Source organism: Myodes glareolus, chromosome X (genome assembly GCF_982192425.1).
Source record: "Myodes glareolus chromosome X, mMyoGla1.1, whole genome shotgun sequence".
Lineage (NCBI taxonomy): Eukaryota > Metazoa > Chordata > Mammalia > Rodentia > Cricetidae > Myodes > Myodes glareolus.
In genome coordinates this window covers 83,552,963-83,573,036 of record NC_142053.1, presented here as the reverse complement: position 1 = coordinate 83,573,036, position 20,074 = coordinate 83,552,963, and the positions used below count along the sequence as shown (strand labels likewise).

Here is a 20,074-nt window from a genome sequence, read left to right as displayed (position 1 = left end):
CTTTCCTAAGAAGCAGCACTCTTGGAAAAATGAATAGAATTAAGACATTTCCTTAGTATTGATGGTGATATTTCTATGAAGTATTTTCCTTTATCAGAAAAAAATGTACATATTTGTTAACTGTTTTCCCAAGCAGTTTAAATTTTGTTTCCTACTATTAGGTATTAACATTAACCGGGGCCTCCTGTGCTTGGGAAATGTAATCAGTGCTCTTGGAGATGACAAAAAGGGTAGCTTTGTGCCCTACAGAGATTCCAAGCTGACTCGTCTGCTTCAAGGTAAGTCCAAAGTGCCTCTAAAATAAGAGAGGGTAGTTTGGAATGATAGTGTGGAGAAAACAAAGGTGAAACATGCAAAACACTGACGGCTGTCACATCCATAGCTAATTGATAAAAAGATGAAATAGCTATTGGCAATCAGATTTCTAAGACAATGAGAAAATGTCTTTACAGATGATTTTGAGAGCCAAGAAATCTGTAAAATGCCAACTGTACTTAGGACCTTGCACCTGAAAATGAACTTGGTTACATTTTCTTTAATTGACAGTATGCTAAGAAGAATTCTTTGGAGAGTTAAAAATCTACATTGACAGACCATCCTAGGAATATTTAATCTCAGGAGAGGCTCATAACGGGCCTGAGCCAAGCCTGGTTTTAAACCTGATTAACTGCTGAACTCATAGTTTCTCTTGAGTCTAGTGGCATATAAAATAGGATTCTAAATCTCTATCATTTTACGCATCTGAGGTTTTACTATTCTTATATTGAAACAAATCAAAAAGTTGTAGCTATCACAGTCGATGACCCCACACCCATGAATATATATGCAGCATAAATTTTAATCAGTGAACTATAAAAAGAAAAGAGATGAAATTAGGAGGGGTCAGATGGTTGATCTGGGATGGGTGGGGTGAATAGAATCAAAATATATTGTATGCATGTGTGAAATTTTCAAACAATAATTAGAATGGTTTTAAAATTAAAGCCAAATAGTTCTGAAAAATAAAATCAAAGCCAAATCAAGTGTCTCTAAGATTTTTTTCTTTCATCTATGAATTCAAAGTCATCAGTCCAAATAGGCAGCTTTTGCTTGCATCCTACTTGTTTGATTTCATTTCCTTTCATTATCCCTTATTGTTCTTTTCCAGATTCTCTAGGAGGCAATAGCCATACACTTATGATAGCCTGTGTGAGTCCTGCTGATTCTAATCTAGAGGAAACACTAAATACCCTTCGCTATGCTGACAGAGCAAGAAAAATCAAGAACAAACCTATTATTAATATTGATCCCCAGGCAGCTGAACTTAATCATCTTAAGCAACAGGTATAAGATTTTTTTAGGAAAGTTACAAGTATGTGAATGGAATGCTTTAGCTTCTATTTCTTTGTTCTTATTATATTTGTCAAATAATATTACTAATACGGTATTAGCTATCCCTTTAATATTAGGGGGTGCCATTGGGTATTTTACTGATAAGAAGTGAAGAGTAAGCTTGATGGTGGTGGTGCACTCCTTTAGTCCCAGCACTTGGGAGGCAGGCAGATCTCTGTGAGTTTGAGGCCAACCTGGTCTACAAAGTGAGTTCCAGGACAGCTGGGACTGTTACACAGAAAAGCCCTGTATTTTAAAAAACAAACCAAAACGGTGAAGAGTAGAGGATGAAGCAAGAATGCCTTGAAGGGCTCAAATCCTGAAGTTCCTTAATAAGTTCTGTTAAAGAGCTTGGAACTGGAAAGTATTAAGGGCTACAGATTTTAAGTAAGAGAATAACTTGATGAAATGCGTTTGAAGGAAATCTGTTTTCTGTACAGTAACAACAGATGAAAGATGACTGGCTAGAAAGAAAAAAATAAGCCAGGCTTTGTAATAACCTGGGTGAGAACTATGGTCTGTACTAAAGACCATAGCAATAAAAATGAAGGAAAGGTCACAGAAATAGAGGACAAAGAACAAGAAGTAAAGTATATTGGGATTTGCTTAGTTGTAAAGTTAATGTAGGAAAAGAAGTGGGTAGGAGGAGCCAAGTTTGATTTTCAAGTTTCTTACTTGGATTACAAAAAAAATCATATTAATCAAGGAAAGGAGATGGAAAATCCGAGTTGCACATGAAAACAGGAGTGATATATTTAGTTTAGGTCATTTTGAATTTGGAAGGTGTTTAGGGAATATGTATAGAAATACTCAAATATTGCTGACTACATAGGCTTGATATAGAGGGTCTCAGATGAAGAGTAAAGAGGCAGCTCTAAGAGCATTAGCATTTAGATGATATCTGAGCTTAGTGAGTACATGAGAACAAAGTGTTATCACACATGGAGTAATCACTGAATGTTTGCTAAAGAACCAAATGAAGAGGTCCAGACCTACAACTTGAGAATACCAGCTCTTAAAGAATGGATAAAGGAGAAGCAGATAAGAATAGACAAGAAGAAAACCAATGACGTCACCAAAACCAAGAGCACTTAAAGAAGTATTGCCATAAGAACAAATTTACTAAGAAGTATAAAGATGAGAAGTATCCATTGATTTTTTTTTAATCGTCAGGGAATCTGTTGGCAACTACTGTGAAGTTGGGAGTGATAAGAGCCAGTCAGTGAATGATAAATAGATAGAATAGTAGATAAGTGAATGACTTTTTATTAAGGGAGGCAAAACGAGAAAAGGCAATGGCTGGGTAATCAAGGGCAAAGAGATCTAAGTTGCTTTTTAAGTATGAGAGAGCCTTTAATCCAGAGAGACTGAAAAGGGAAACAGCAACCAAGGACAGATCATCTTCTCATGGAGTGTAACATGAGGACTGGCTTGTTGATCTGCACAGGAGTGGAGAGAGAGCTTCCTGTGTCCCAGAATACTCCCAGTCTCTTTACTCCACCCCTACTTCCTGTCTGGCTTTCCTGCCTATACTGCCTGCCTGGCCAATCAGTGTTTTATTAAAATACATGCTTGACAGAATACAGACAATTCTCTTGCACCAGTGAGCAGTTGGGTAATAAGATAGAGAGAGGACTGGAAGAGACCACACATGGCTTAAAATCATTCTCAACAGAAATAGAAAGGTATCTGTCTTTTTGTAAATTTGTGGTGGTATACATATGATTGTAGAGCAGCTCACAGTCCTTATACAGGAACTGTGAAGGCAGGAATTGTATTAATGTGGAAGGTTTTGAGGGTTTCTTGTTGGTTGGTTGGTTGGTTGGTTGGTTGGTTAGTTGGTTTGTTTTTTTTTTTTTATTTTAAGACAGACTCATGTAGCACAATGTAGCAGAGGCTGGCCTTGGACATTTATGTAGTTGAAGATCTTCTCTCCTTAGTGCTGGGATTACAGGTGAACACTATGCTCAGGTATTGGTGTAGGGTTTTTGTATTTTATTTTGCTTTGGTTTGTTTTGAGACAGGGTCTCACTATGTGGCCCTGGCTAGCATAGACTCACCATGAAGCTCAAGCTAACTTCAAAATCACAGAGATCAGCCTGCCTCTGCCTCTTGATTGTTAAGATTAAAGGTACACATCACCATTTTGGGCCCTATTGATGCAGGTTAAAAGAGTCAAGTTTTCCTGCATGCTAGAGGAAAGAGGACTTGATTTCCACTTGAAACTGTATTTCCCATCTGTCCAGTGCTCACTCCTCCAGCCTTCCTCCACAGTGATAGTGACTATATTTTAATTTCTTCTTCCTTTTTCTTATTCAAGGTCTCTGTAGCGAATACAAGTAATAAGCTGCATGCTGGGTCTTCTGAATTATAAAATATCACATTCGAATCTGCCCCTTTATTTTCTCTTAGGTCTATTTCTATTGGCAAAAAATGCCCGTCTTCTAATCTACTTATTTGTTTATTCATTCAAACAGTTATATGGCAAATGCCACATAAGATATACTTAAGTGCTTAAGGTGTACTTAAGGTTTCATGAGCATTGAGTAAAATTCCCCTGTTGCTAGTTCATTGCATGTGCATGTTCATTGCATGAGACTTCATTACAAAGAGTTACATCTCATTTTCTGAATTGAGGTTGATAGTCTTGATTATGTCTCCTGTTCTGATTAAGAACTCAGAAACTCTCTGTGTAGCTATGGCTGGCCTCAAATTTTTGATCCTCTTTTCTTAGCTTCTCAAGTGCTAGAATTACAGATGCGTGCCAACACACCAGCTGATAAGTGACTTTTGATTGTTAATTAGCTGATTATTTTTATTGCATCTCCCAGGTCCAACAACTGCAGGTCTTGTTGCTACAAGCCCATGGAGGTACCTTGCCTGGAAGCATAAAGTAAGTCGTAGATTAATTTTAAAGGTGTTTTCTTCTAGAGGGTATTTTGCCTGGTCAGTGTTTTCTTATGATAGCCTGTAGTTTCTCAGGACATTTGATGTCCAGGAAGTTCTCCTGCCAACCTTGTCAATTACTTAGGATTTCAGTAGTTACCCTGATATAAGGGAAAGAACATAGATTCTATACCCATAAATGTATTAATTAGAATGCTCCTTTATGGAAGAGCTGTCTCTGCCATCTACTTATTTATTTGACTACTTAGTTATATACATAGATTCATGAATATTTATTCTTAGGTTAACATCCATAGCTGTCATTTGGTTGATTTCTTTGTCCATTCAGAGTTCCTTCAGATAGACTCTTACGTTCTTTAACAAATCATCAAGTGTTCGAGCATTTAAACAAGATATTACAAATGATTCTTTTTGCTCCAGGCCTGGAATTAACCATATCTCCAAGGAGCTTTGGTTTCCTGTATTGGAAAATGGTATTTAGAAACCAAGATCTGTGTGGTTTCTCTAGCTGTGCTCACTGTTGCTGGGGTATCACTGCCCCTGATCCTTCTTGGTGGGTAGGACTCAGAAATACTTGCATGTATAATAACATACACATGCACTCATCTTCACTTTTGTATCTATCTGTATTGTATGTATATTAAAAACCACAGTCTTCTACTGATAACTTTTGATTTCCTTCCAGTACTATAGGTTTTAGTGTATTTTTTACATCTTAAATGGGTAAATTTAATTGTACCTTAAGTATGCCTAAATATTTTTAAGTTCACAAAGATTGAATATGTGACTAACTCTAAATTGGCCTCTCCTTCTCAACTCTACCCATTCCTTCCAACTCCATCCAGCCACTGATGTCCCTAGTAACAGATTTACAGTACACCTTGAATGCAGCAGGGAACAGTGTCTTCAGCCCCTCAGTGGAATCCCTCTCCCAGCCACATTCTCAGGTAGCAGTGATCTGGACTCCTCCCAAGTTAGCACACAATGACACAAAGGAGCATTCCCAGGAGTGATGATTCTAAGAGACGAAAAAGAAGCCCATCTTTCCAAGCATTCCAAGATGTTTCTGAAGACGTCTACTCAAGCATGACATTACAGGGAACAAGAAATATAAGGGAAACTACTACTTCGTGACATGGGATTCGGTAGAAAAGCAGGGAGAAATAAAGAATAAATGTGTGCATTTTTGTTCCTGCCTCAGTAATAGCCTCAGAGGTATAAGTCAATAGTATAGTTTACTTGCAAAGATGAGCCTACAACTCCCAGAAATAGAAAGTGCTAAAGTACTACCTGACAAACCTCTAGATAGCCAGCCTCTAGGCCTACCCTTAGGTCCTACTCTAGAGCCTGTTCCAGGGAGTGAGAAGACTCTAGCATCGAATTGTCACAATAAACTAAAATAGAACTCCATGATCCCATCAGCCTCAAGGTCCACTCTCAGATCACACCCAGGAGAGAAATGTTTAAACAAGAAACAGATGCTAGTATTGCCTTTCCTGGGAGCTTATTAGCTCTCTTTCTAATCTCAGAGCCTCAGATCCAGCCTAGGGAGGAAAGCAAGTCTCAACTATATTTCTACTTGTAGCAGTTGGTTCATCCATTTATAATCCACTTAACCTTGGTCCCTTTCCTGTAGCTCTGACCAACCGATAAGCTCAAACAGCAGGTGTACCCTTGCTTTCAATTCCCTTGAGTATGCACCTAGAATTAGAATGGCTAAATCATGTGTTATTTCTGCTTTTAATTTTATTACTAAACTACCATACTGTTTATAGGTACTATATCATTCTACATTCTTACCAGTAGTAGACAAAACTTCTAGTTCCTTCATATTCTTGCTAACTCTTATTTTGATGCTTTTTGAATGATACTAAACCCTAATTTGGGCCTGCATATTTTAATCAGTTCTTTGTTTATTATGTTAGCCCCTTGTGGTGTATGTTACAAATATTTTCTTCTAATTTATCATTAGTCTTTTATTTTGTTATCTTAGGTCATGGGTTTGTTGCTATTTGTATGGGTTTTGTTTGTTTGTTTTGTGCGTATGTGTATTTGCAGTACTAGGGAATCAACCTAGGTCTTCACACATTACTAGGTGACTGACTGTTCTATTGCTGAGCTATGTCCAGCCTTTTTCATAGTCTTGATTTTAAGAAAGAGTCTTTTTTAAGTTGCCTAGGCAGGCCATGAACTTGCAATCCTCCTGAGCCTCTGGAGTAGCTTGTAGTACAGGCCTGTGCCAACAGATCTTTTTTTTTTCTTTTATGTATTAGAATGGATCAGTCTTTTTTACTCCCTATGGATTTTACCAGCTATATTAAGATCTTTTATACACCATAAAGTTCACTCATCTTACACATACCACTCAATTATTTTTATTAAATTTACACAGCTAAACAACTGTTACCACAATCCAGTTTTAGAACATATCCAGACAGATATCTTTTACCCATTTTGTATTGCTCACATTTATATACCCACCACAAGGAAACCACTAATCTGCTCATTGTTTGTAAATATTTGCCTTACTATAGACATTTCATATATATGGACTCATTCAGTATATTAATTTTTCTTGACTTATTTCATGTTATTTTTAAGATTCATTCATATTAAAGCATATATATGTTTCTGGATAGTATGCCATATCTGGATACACAACACTATTTGTCGTTTTATAGACTTTTAAATTGTTTATGAATAGTGCCACTATGTATGTTCATTTGCAAGTCTTTCTATGGACTGACATTTTTATTGGGGAATGAAATTGCTAGTTCATTTGTTTTGTTTGTTTTTGTTTTTGAGGCAAGCTGTCACTGTTGTTCTAGCTGACCTGCAACTCACTACTGTGTAGACCAGATCCTCTTGCCTCTGCTTCGTGGGTACTGAGCTATCTTTAACTTAATAAACAGAAAAACTGTTTTTTAAAGTGGTTATACCACTCACATTCTCCTCAGGCTTCTGAATTTCAATTCATAGTTTAAAGTCTTTTCTTATCCCAAAATTAAAAATAAAATATGCTTTGGGGCAGAAGAGATGACTCACTGATTAAGAGCACATACTGCTCCTGCAGAGGATCAGGGTTTGATTCCTAACCACCCCCGTTGGGCAGTTCACAACTACCCAACTCTAGAGAATAAAACCCTCTTCTGGCCTATGCAAGCACCCACACCCAGATTACCTGTACACACAGGCAAATATACACATACACGTAAAATATCTTAAACATGTTTTTTGTAGTACTCATGTTTTGCAATTCAATAGACTCAGGCTTTTGAGTTGGCGCAGCTGATAAAGATGCTTATTGCCAAGCTTGACAACCTCAGTTTGCTCCCTGAAATCCATGTGATATAAGGAAACAAGTTGTTTCTACTCCTGTAAGTTGTCCTCTAACCTCCACATATGTACCATAGCATGTATGTGTGTCTTCCTCCTACCCCATACACAAATAGGTAAGTGGTTGGTTGGGTGGGTGGGTAGATAGATAAAGATAGATAAAGTAGGTAGATAGATAGAGAAAACCTTAAAATAACAAACTACAAGAAACAATGATTCATACAATTCATCATTCAATATTTTATAAAAATGCTTTTCTCGAAAATGTATATTTGTACTTTTAGACATGCCGTATGGCTGTTTAGAAAAAGTACATTTTACATATGTGAGTATTTTTATCTTTTTTCCTTAGATTGTATCTTTTTTTTTTTTCAGGATCTGTGTTGCTGGAACCTTCGTTCTTATTTCTGTATCTGCTTGTACTTGCTTAGGAAATTTGAATTCCTAGCATGGACAACTAAATAGCATGTGAAATAAGAAATACTTTTTTGTTGGTTTTTTTTCTATGTGTTTTCTTTTTTGCCTTATCTTTGCCTGGTCCAAATCCTACTTTCTGCTTTACTCCTTTAAGCCCTTCCCATCATACGGGTGTCCTACTTTATTTTGTGGTTTGGTGTTGCTTCTGTTACAATCTTGTGGAGAACTCATCTTTTTCTTATTACTCTGAGAGCTTTTATGTGCAGTATTTTCTGTACATATATACGTAGATACATAGGTGTATTGTCATGTGCCTTATCCTTACCCATCCGTCAGCATGTCTTCTTCCCTCTGTGTCTCTTAGTAACTCTCCCTGACTCTGCCCTTCTTTATCCCAGCATCCTCCTAGTCTGGCTCTCCTGCCCAGCTATCGGCCAGTCAGTTCTTTATTAACCAATGAGAGTAATACATATTCACACTGTACAGAGAGATTATTCCACAGCATTTCCCCCTTTATTGTCTAATTGAAAAGGAAGGCTTTAGCTTTAACTTTGTAAAACTATATGTAGCAAAAACGGTTATCAAGTAAGAATTACTGGTATAATATACAGTCCATTTGTATTTGGCAAAATTAGAGAAAATACTCTATTATCTATCTTATCTTGGTGAATCTAAAGTTTTACCTCTAATTTACCTTTTTATCATAACTAAGGAAAACTATAATTATAACTATCTAGTCTTCAGCTCCATCAAAGACCCCAGAAGTGTGGAATGTTACCTAATGACAGGGACATCTGGTTGTCTGAACAATCACCTTAGGGTCTTCTGTAACATTGGAGTATCCAACTTTGGCTCATAGGCCTAGTGGACCTGACAGACTTTTCTAGAAAGTAGGGTATTTTGAAGGACTGTTCTACCTTGTCTTGGCAAAATTTGGCAGTTACCTTTTTTGTATGTATTCTCCTGGTCCAGTTTAAACCAGAATACTGTCAGCAATTTAGGCAAGGGCAGATTTTGCCCAGATGACTGTCTTTTGCCATAAGGAAGGCAAACTCCATACGGAGTTTCTTCCATGCCCTTTATCTTCTCTGAAGTAAATTTGTCCTACCAGGAGCAAATGTGTCTCACTGTCATGAAAAGCCTCCTTAGGTTATTAAACATATTAAATGCTATTTTTATAGATCTTTGAAGTGTTTGAAAACCATTTATCTATCTAAATATATCTGTGTATGACCCTGAAAACATGCCTGATATAAGTTGGACTTATAGATGACTATTAATCTGTATTTCTTAATTATAAATTATATTTTTAAAGGAGATGCATAAATATAATACCCCAAATAAGAGTAGAGTTATACATACCATATAAGAAAATTAATTTTGTGTCAATATACAAAAATCCATACCAATTAAAATATTTTGAAATTAATAGTTGTTTCTTCTTTGGTTTAAAAGTAGATTCCATAATCTACCCTTTTATCCTATCATTTCTATATCCCCCTTTTTTCTTTTCAGAAAGATATCCTTGTATCTAATCTTCTTTGTTCAGCTTTTTTCCTGACCAGTACCAATAAGAACTTCTAACCAACCCCCCTTAAAAGATAATAAAATTTATGACCCATTTTGGAGGAATGTGGATGTTGTTCTCTAGACTACTCCCTGTTGTTTATGGATATTGACATCTTTGGGGGCACCCTGAGACAACCAGAATAATTGTTAAGTCTTGGCTGAAATAGTTTGTGAGACTGGCTAATCTCAGCCAGTAGCCTCAAAGCTGTTTTGATGCAGAATTTTGAGGAGACTGTAACAGAGGTGTTCTGGGATGTTGGACTATCTTTGGGCCATCTGTTTTTATTGGTGTCCAGTCCCCTTGTTCTGAAAAATACATAAACTTTTAAAGCGCGCATATATATATATATGAAAAATATGTGATGTGTGCAAGTCAGTTAAAGATGATTTTATTGCTTTATGTTTAAGCAGGTAAAATACATGCTATGTGTCTTTTAACTAGTTCTTCTAGGTTAAATTTTTTTTAATACCTGTAGCCAGAACTTCACTTACTTCCCTAGTCAAACCTGATTTTCTTTAACCTGAAATGAATTCACAGCTTCTCATTGCCTGTGGAAATAAAAGCATAACCTCCTCCCCAAAGTAACATATCTTTTGATTTAAATTTTGAAATCAAGACATTTTAAAAATATATAGGTTGGTTTAATCTAGCAGCTTTCATATTCAAATGTGTCTTAGCAACTCTCCTTTCTTTATTAACAATCAGAAGATCTAAAGACTACACAAGAACATGGGATCCAGACTCTGTATTTTCCACCTTTACGTGGCTTATTTTTTTATTACTTTACTCTCTTTTTTAGGATTTTATTTTATTATTTTAAAACTAGCCATGTGTTGCTAGTGCACCCCTTTAATCCCAACACTTGGGAGGTAGACCAGGTCAGATGAGTTCCAGGCCAGCCTGGTCTACAGAATGAGTTCCAGGACAGGCTCCAAAGCTACAAAGAGAAACCCTGTTTTGAAAGACCAAAACAAAAAAACCCTGTTTCTTTTTTATAACTGTTTATACATTCTCTTTTCTCTCCCAAGCCTATGTATATTTTTAAACAAAACTGTAACCCATTTTTTTCCTGTCTGAATCTGTCTTTACTGTGTAACTGTAATCTTTTCTGTTTGCATGAACAAAATCCCAAACCATCCATGCAACACGTTGGCAGAACTTGCACTAGCAGCTGATGTTCACATGCAGTGGCTGAGAGACAACTCTCTGTATGGCGGCTTGTGTAAGAGACTGCAGGAACCCACCATGTGGCTTAGCTCATGGCGCGCTGGCAGAACTCAGGCTGGCAGCTCAAGTCCGCAGGCAGCTTCTAGGAGATAAGTCTTCACATTGTTGCCAGCATGAGAGACATGAGACTAGAAAACCAAGTTTATCTCTTTTTTTGTGTGTGTATTTAGAGCCTTTTTAAAGATTCCTCAGGTTTTTTGTGGAGCTTCATTGCCTGACACTGGGTACCTTTTGTAGATGGAATTTTATGTTCCATCACTTCCCAAGTAACTGACATGGAGACTTAATATTAATTACACATGCTTAGCTGATAGCTAACTGTAGGAGGAGGGAACTGCTTGTTTGTACCAGCCACCCAGAACCGAAATAACTACATAGAAATTGTATTAATTAAATCATTGCCTGGCCCATTAGCTCTAGCTTCTTATTGGCTAACTCTTATATTAATTTAACCCCTTTATATTAATCTGTGTATCGCCATGTGGCAGTAGCTTACCAGGTAAAATTTCCAGCATCTGTTTCTGGTGGTACCATGGCATCTCTCTGACTCTTTCCTTCTCCCGGCTTTCAGTTCTGTCTTCTCTGCCTTCCTAAGTTCTGCACTATCAACAGGCAAAGGCAGCTTCTTTATTCATTAACCAGTGAAAGCAGCACATAGAAAGACCTCTCCTTCACCATTATTTTGGGGCTAAGCTAACCGGGTGGCCGGGACAAACAAGCAACCTGCTGCTACAGCTAACTAGCTCTTACAATTTGAATTATCCCATTTCGTGGCTTTACCTGTCCTCCAGCATGTCTTGTTCACTCGGTGTCTCTCGGCAACTCTCCCTAACTCTGTCATTCTTCAAAACAGAATTCTCCAAGACTGGCTCTCCTAACCAATTTCTTCCTGCCCAGCTACAGGCCAGTCAGTTCCTTATTAACCAATGAGAGTAATACATATTCACTGTATACAGTTGGCGAAGTAGTTGGGGTATGGTCTCTTAAACTAGATTGCTGACTTTAAATCCCAGCTTTACCATCATCCCCTAGTTATTTGACCTTGGCTTATTTAACCTCTTTGTATATTAATTTCCTCAACCATGAAATGAGGATCACAAAAGAACCTACTTAATGGGACTGTTGTGAGAATATAAATATTTATTATAGACCTAGCACATGCTGCTATGGAAGTATTCTCATATTTTAGTAATGATTAAATATTCCAGTATTAACCTCAAATTGTAGTGAAGAGCCTTCTCATGAGTACTAAATTTTTCTTGGAAAAATGAACAGTTCTCTTAAGTATGATTTCTCCACTTAGAGAAATATTTTAGGAAAAAATAGTGAGTTAAAAGTATCACTACTTTGAAACTTCTTGAATGATTTGGAAGTTTTCAATTTAATGATAAGGGAATAAAAAACAGCATTCTAAAATAATGCTACGTATGTTAATAGTTTTTGAATGAAACATTCCTTCTAAAGAGTCTTGGCAAAGTCTTAACAGGGTGATATGAAACCTTATTGTGTGGCCTTGCTATTAACTTTTTGATAAAGAACAAGTTTAAGAAGTTAAGATCTCTGAAAATTGACGGAAGTCTAAAACTAGGTGAGAGGTCATGTTGTATTCCTGAAATCATTTTATGTCATTTACTGAGATTGTGATCAGCTGCTCCCTGAGCACTGCTTCCTCTGTGTGTGTGTGTGTGTGTGTGTGTATACACATGCACGCATCTGTCTGTGCATGTGTGTATATGCAAGTGTAAACACCCATTCATACATGTATGAAGGTCAGAGCTTTTCATTGGGTACCTTCCTTTATAAGCACTCTACCTCTTTTTTCAGCTTAATTTACTATTTGTAATTGTGTGTGTGTGTGTGTGTGTGTGTGTGTGTGTGTGTGTGTGTGTGTGTGTGTTTGTGCATGTGAGTGCTGGTTCCCTGGACCAGAGGAAGGAGTTACAGGTAGTTGGTTGTATGTTGTCTGGTGTAGATTCTGGAATCTAAACTGCAGTCCTCCACAAGAGGAGCAAACCCACTTAACCACTGAGCCACCTTTCCAGCTCCTATCAATCTTATTTTTGTGACAAGGTTTTTCACTGAACCTGGAATTCATTGATTGGCTAGACTGGCTACCAGTGAGATCCACAGTCCTATCTCTGCCTCCCAGCACTGGAATTACAACCGCATTCAGCTATACCTTGCTTATTACAAAGGCACTGGGGATCCAAACTTGTGCTTGCAGAGCAAGCATTTTTTCCAGAATCGTGTTCATGAGTCCATGGCTTCCTTAATTCTTAATGAGGAGTTAAGGGTGGGAAGAATGGGAGGGAGAATGTGTATTTTAGATAGTTAGCCTTCATTTCGTAAACTGCTTGACACAAATAGAAAAATCCTAATCTATGATCCATGACAAAAGTTAATCATGAAGCCAAGCAGTGGTGGGGCACACCTTTAATCCCAGTACTCGTGGTTGGGCGGAGGCAGAGGCAGGTGGATCTCTGAGTTTGAAGCCAGCCTGGTCTACAGAGCTATTTCCAGAGCTAGCTCCAGCTGTTACACAGAGAAACCCTGTCTTGAAAATCCGAAAAATCCGGGCTGGTGGTGATGCACACCTTTAATCTCAGCGCTTAGAGGCAGAGACAGGCAGATCTCTGTGAGTTCAAGGCCAGTTTGGTCTACAAGAGCTAGTTCCAGGACAGACTCCAAAGCTACAGAGAAACCCAGTCTCAAAAAAAGAAAAAAAAAAGAAAAACCAAAAAAGTTAGTTATGCTTATTATATAGCCTTATCTGGTTTTGAATTGTTACTTCTTCCAAATTATGAAGTACTTGAGTGTTTTTCTTATTCATACATTAATATACTGCATGGTCGGGAGGATAGATAGTGGTGGGCACTTTTCTTGGCCTTTTGTAATGTAGTTTTACCCTAATCAGGCCATCAAATGTATTTTTCTAAAATTTTACTTTTCTTTGTTTTAGTGTGGAACCATCAGAAAATCTACAGTCCCTGATGGAGAAGAATCAGTCTTTGATAGAAGAGAATGAAAAATTAAGTCGTGGTCTGAGTGAGGCAGCTGGTCAGACAGCCCAGATGTTAGAGAGAATCATTTTGGTGAGGCTCCAAAATTCAAACACCAACATTTTGAATGTTTATTAGCTTCATTTCTAAAATATTTAATATGATTTGTATTGTAAAAGACATTTACAGCATGGTACAATGATTACTTACCACTACAATTAATCTATACTAACTCATTTTAAAATAGATTTGTCATAAAATGTCCCAAAGGAAAGAAGTGAATCCCTGTTACCTTAAATCCTGCCCAATTTTTATCCACAATGCAACTTGAGCGTCCCTAATCTGAAATCAGGCAGAAAGCTCTGGGTTTGCTTTCCAGTTTGCATAAACTAGATGTGGTGTGTGCTCCTGTCATCCAATCAGCTCTTAGGAGGTAGAGTTCTGAGGATCAGATATACAGCAACATTGTGAATTTGAAGCCTGCTTGGGCTACATGAGACAATGTCTTAAGCATGTGTACACCCTCAGGCTATGTTAATAAAAATGTCTGTGATAGAGACATAATGAATTTCATGTTTAGATTTGGGGCTCATTCTTGAGATACCTTATCATGTATGCAAATATTCCCAAATCTGAAAACCATTTGAAATCTGAAGCATTTTTAGGTCTCAAGAATTATAGTAGAGGAATATTCTACATATGCCAAGTAACTATTCCTTCATTCCGCTCTGAATTCTCTCACTCTCTTTGCCTAATGCTCTCACATTTCATATTCCATCTTAACAGCTGTCATGGGGAAGTAAAACAGCTGGGAAAATCATTTGAATTAATTTTCCATATGTTAATTTCCAAATAAGTGGTTTGCTACGTGACTGATTATACCACTTTCAAGTCCTATTTGTCTGATTCTAACCTCATAGATAAATCAGTGCATGCTAACTCTCTCACTACAGTTTTCCTACTAGCCTAAGTACAACTCAAATCTTAGACTGTGTAGCTATTGCCAGAAGGGAAGCAGTTTCTACCAAATGTAACTGTACCTCTGTAATGTAAACACTTCATGCATGAGTGCTTTCTATTTAAGGAGAGGGAAGCGTCTGAGAGTTTTCTTTAGAAATGACCAAATCCTGTAGCCATTTTATTGTCCTGTACTAGCAAAAGGTGCAAGTGGGATCTAAAAGAGTTTTATTTTCTATTTTAGTGACACATTTTTTTTGTCTTCAAAGTGGTATGTTTCGTATGACTGACATAGTAGATGATACTTCTTTTTTAATTATTTTTTAATTTATTATTATTATTACTTTATGTTCATTGGTGTGACAGTCAAATGCCCCGGAACTGGGGTTACATACAGTTGTGAGCTGCCATGTAGGTACTAGTAATTGAACTCAGGGCCGCTGGAAGAGCAGCCAGTGCTCTTAACCGCTGAGCCATCTCTCCAGCCCCCTAGCTGATAGTTCTTACTCTAGCCATATACCTATATGACCTTTATAAGTTTGTTACAATGGCTCCTTGATAAGCTTATTGTTTTATTTCCTGTCAGAATTGTCTTTCTCAAATCTGTTGCAGCATCCAGGTTCTCACGACTTCTGTGATTGAAATAATCATTCTTCCTAAAACATGCCTTCTGTCATTTTTTTTTCACTAGCATTATTCTTATGCCTTATCTTTTTTCTTTCTTTCTCTTCTTAAAAAATAGCCTACCATATCAGACAATATAATTTTTTTTAAAAAAATCCTAGCTCAAATCGATCTGAGGTCCTTTTATGTTTAAATACTCTAAATCAGTAGTTTTTGACCTTCCGAATGTTGTAACCCTTTAATACAGTTCCTCATGTTATGGTGACCCACAACCGTAAAATTACTTTCATTGCTACTTCATAACTGTAATTTTGCTACTGTTATGAATTATAATGTAAATATCTGATATGCAACCTCTATGAAAGGGTCATTCAACACTCAAAAGAGTTGTGACCCACAGGTTGAAAACTGCTTCTCTAAATGCTAGGCCGGAGAGTTGAGTCAGCAGTTAAGAGTACTTGTTGCTCTTGCAGAGGTCCTGATGGTTTACAAATTTCTGCAACTCCAACCCCAGCAAGGCTTTCTTCAGGCCTCTCCAAGCACTGCACACACATGATATACATAAATATATGGAGGCAAAATACTCATATACATAATAAATAAAATAAATTGAAAATTCTAAGTACCATGTAGGAGGCAGTTGAAACAGCAGGAAGTATTGCTTTTCCTCAAGTTGCAAAGTTCTTTCTGAAATCAAGGCTTCGCACTCTATCTCATAGCCTGAGCTTTATAGAGGACGTAAAATCCAGCTGGTTAGCTGTTATTTGTAGTAGCTCATATTTTTAGGGCTAATTTTCATAAATGCTTAAAAAAACCCCACCATTTCCTACTATATAGCCCAAGCCCACTAAGTCCTCTCTTATACGAAAAGAGATAGCCCTCTACCTAGGTTTTCATCCACAGGGTAGAGGATCGAGCATAATTAGGTGAAACTGTCAGATACTGCCATTTATGATCTCCTGGATCTTTGTTGCAGACTGAGCAAGCAAATGAGAGAATGAACGCCAAGCTAGAAGAACTCAGGCAGCATGCAGCGTAAGTTTCCAATGAGGTATTTGTTAGCAGTTTAAACCATCTCCATATGTAATCTGGCCTTTGTGGTATGATTAACCCTTGTGTTCTTTTGCTTGAATTTTTAGCTGTAAAGTGGATCTTCAAAAGCTGGTGGAGACATTGGAAGACCAGGAATTAAAAGAAAACATAGAGATAATATGCAACCTACAACAAGTGATTACTCAGCTGTCTGTAAGTCAAGTAAGTGCACTGTAACAGGCCTATCACTTTCATTCATTACTTGATGCATGTACACATTTCTAATTCTATGAAGTTCTGCTGAAATAGCTAAACTGAACTGTTTGAGACATCATGAAACATTGAATATGATCTGAACATTAAGTTCTACATTAAAACATTTATAGGTTTTATACATATATATGTATAAATATTACTGTATTACACCAAGCCATGGCAGTGCAGACCTATAATTTTGTCATCGCAATAGATATGAGACTAAGACATGATTCATTCTCTCAGTAGAGACAGGAGCATCACAACTTTAAGGCTAGTCTAGACTTCATAATAATATTCTTTCAGAAAACAAAGAACCACTCTTATTTTATGGATGGAGGTCCTGTTTTAAGAGGCTATGTTTAGAGCTTTTCTATTTACATTCTTCAATTTATTATTCTATAGCATAAATGTATTTGTAACTACCTGATGGGAATTCTGCCCTCTTGGGAAGAGGTTTATATTCTCCTAGAACAGTGAATTTTCCTTCTCTGGTCTTGCCAGTTTGTTTTTTCTAGAGTTTCTGGCATGTTATGACAAAATCATCCAAGAGATTAAAAAGAGTAAATGAAAAAATAAGCTATTATTAAGTTATGGAGGTCAGTTCTAAAATAAGTAAGTAAACCTCTCTAAAACATTAGACCATGGTTTAGAATGAGAGGTGCTATAGAAAACTTAAGATCAAAACTGTAGTTTACTTATCTAAGAAACAGGATATAGTAATAGGAAATGTGGGCTCCAGAGCCAGACATAGTCAGGTTTAGAGCCAACTCTGCCATTTACTAGTTATGTAACCTTACTTAATGTATTTACTGTCAGAAAGAAATAATTGTAGGTGACTTAGGTTGAGGTTAAAGACATTATTTCAGCTTATGCACATGTCGGGAGGACTCAAACACTACATAACTTCCCAAAGATTGAAAGCTTTATAAGGTGGAAAAAAAAGGTGTGTGTGTGTGTGTGTGTGTGTGTGTGTGTGTGTGTGTGTGTGTGATCCATGTGTTTTGGCTCAGGTGGCAGGGTTTTTTTTAAGATTTATTTATTATGTATAAAGCATTCTCAGTATTCTATCTGCATGTATACCTGCAGGCCAGAATAGGGCACCAGATCTCATTACAGATGGTTGTGAGCCACCATGTGGTTGATGGGAACTGAACTCAGGACCTTTGGAAGGGCAGACAGTGCTCTTAACCACTGAGCCATCTCTCCAGCCCAGCAGTTTTTGTTGTTAATTGCTGTTGAACTCTTGGTTGTTTCAGTTTTCATGTCCCTTTCTTGGGAAAATGTTGATGCAATCACTTTCTGAAAGTTGTCTAATTATTTTTAAGACTTTATTTAGACTCTATGGGTATAACTTCTTCCATTCCTAGCAGACATGGTCTCACAGCAAACTCCCCAATCCTGGCTTTTACAAGCTTTTCGTGCCCGCTTCCACTGTGTTCCCTGAATCTTACATGCAGGAGTTGTTTTGCAAATGAATCCACTGAGACTGGGGTTCACAACTCTACATTTTGATTGGTCATGATTTTCTATAATGATCTCCGTTGAGAAAGGAAATTTCCTGGATGGGGGTTGAAGAAAACCTAGGCCTCAACCCAGCACAAGAAAGTGCAATTACACTTCTCAGTCTGCATGTTACGTGTATATATGTGCTTTCATGGCTAATCATTTGGCATTGGATAACCAACTGCTGTGCTTTTCCCTGGGGAAGAATATTTTGCAACTAAGGAATGCTGGAATGGGCGAAATATTCTTGCACTTTCTTGTGTGGACTGCCAGCCTGCAAATAACAACACAGAGTCTTCTTATTAATTGTGAAAGGTTGACCATTAGCTTAGGTTATCCCACTAACTTTTATTGCTTATTTTAACCTGCTTTTATTAATCTATATTCTACCATGTGGCTCAGTTATCTCTACTCTGTATTGTATGTCCAACCTCTTCAGTATCTCCCTGGCATCTGCTGCACACCTAGATTCCTTCTGCTTTTCCTTTCTCTTCCCAGAAATTCCAACTATCCTTTCCTACCTAGCTATTGACCATTTAGCTTTTTATTATACCAGTTACAGCAGCACATCTTTACACAGTGTACAAATATCCCACAAAACAGAAGGTTATATATAGGAAGATATATGTGTGTATGTATATATACACATATAGGCATGTAAGAAATCAATGAAAAAAGAGACCATAAATTTGAAAGAGAAAGGAGGATATATGGGAGGGTTTGAATGGAGGAAAGGGAAGGGGGAAATTGCATAATTTTACAATAATTTCAAAAAGAAAAATAATTTATTAAGTTAACCCCAGTACTTGGGGGGCAAAGGCAATTAGGGCTCAATGAGCTCAAGGCTAACCTGGTTTACATAGCAAGTTCCAAGCCACCCAAGGTTACATAGCGAGAATAAAAATTTCCTTTTATGGAGAAGCTAGAGAGATGACCACCATTTAAGAATACTCATTGCTCTTGCAAAGGACCCAGGTTTGGTTCCCAGTTTTAGGGAATCTGATTGCTTCTGCTGGCACCAGGCATGCACATTACACATATATAATATCCAGGCAAACACTCACATAAAATAAAAATAAATAAATCTTTAAAATGACGTTACTCAAACTTTATGGTAATGATCACTGGCAGAAATGAAAGCAAAGGATTGGAAGAGGCAAGATCTAAAGTAAACAAACACTGAGAATTTTCTCAACATCTGCTTTAACCTTTTATACATTTGCATATGAACATTTTTGGAGGCAAAAGAAATACTTCCAAAAGCTAAGAATTATTGAAATTTAGAAGATGGGAAGATTTTGCAATTCTTGCTGAAGAATGGATAGCACAAAGATAAATGCTTCCAGTTGTAATTCTGTTTAACTATATCTGAAAAATCCTATATAAGTAAACCTTGTGAATTGCCTCAGAATTATGATAATGTAGGGTGCAGAAACCTACTAGAGCCAAAATTTACAACTTCTAAAAATACGGGCTCAGGACAGCAGTGTTCGTGGCCACACCGACTTTAGAGAATTTCATACTTCTCGCTTCTGAGATCTGAATTACATGAAAGATGAAGCCTAGCCATAGAATGAACTTAATACAATAAACCATCCGCACTGAAGAGCTGGCAATAGAGCTGCAGCCTGGTATGCCTGTAGGCAGTTCTGTTAGTGGTGACTGGCTCAGAACTCTGTAAAATTGCTGTCTGCCACTAAAATGCACTTGGCACACACAGTAGGGGAGTGCTAAAGATTGCCACAAACTGATAAAGTTCTTGGCTTTCCTCCACCATCATAGTTAATCAGAGTAAACCCTTTTATCCAAGACTCCTGCTGGACTCTTGAATTAGAGTTTTTCTTCTCTTTTGTCTACAGACCCTCCCAGTTAC

At 37.3% G+C, this 20,074-nt stretch overlaps 1 protein-coding gene and 1 long non-coding RNA gene across 4 annotated transcripts in view; one reads left to right on the top strand and one right to left on the bottom strand.

Moving 5' to 3' along the window:
• Positions 1-11,651, bottom strand: part of LOC146889132 (uncharacterized) — a 53,015-nt gene extending 41,364 nt beyond the window's left edge. The window contains exon 1 of the long non-coding RNA XR_015000168.2: positions 11,325-11,651. This is a non-coding gene — a long non-coding RNA (uncharacterized LOC146889132). The remainder of the gene's footprint in view (positions 1-11,324) is intronic.
• Kif4a (kinesin family member 4A) overlaps positions 1-20,074 on the top strand; it is a 107,076-nt gene that overhangs the window by 42,804 nt on the left and 44,198 nt on the right. For 2 of the 3 annotated variants that reach the window (XM_087903099.1, XM_087903097.1), the window contains exons 7-12: positions 162-278; positions 1,148-1,323; positions 4,203-4,264; positions 13,788-13,920; positions 16,385-16,443; positions 16,548-16,662. In XM_087903099.1, the coding sequence (XP_087759225.1) occupies positions 162-278; positions 1,148-1,323; positions 4,203-4,264; positions 13,788-13,920; positions 16,385-16,443; positions 16,548-16,662 (662 nt within the window). The remainder of the gene's footprint in view (positions 1-161; positions 279-1,147; positions 1,324-4,202; positions 4,265-13,787; positions 13,921-16,384; positions 16,444-16,547; positions 16,663-20,074) is intronic. The other variant, XM_087903098.1, reaches the window with a different exon arrangement.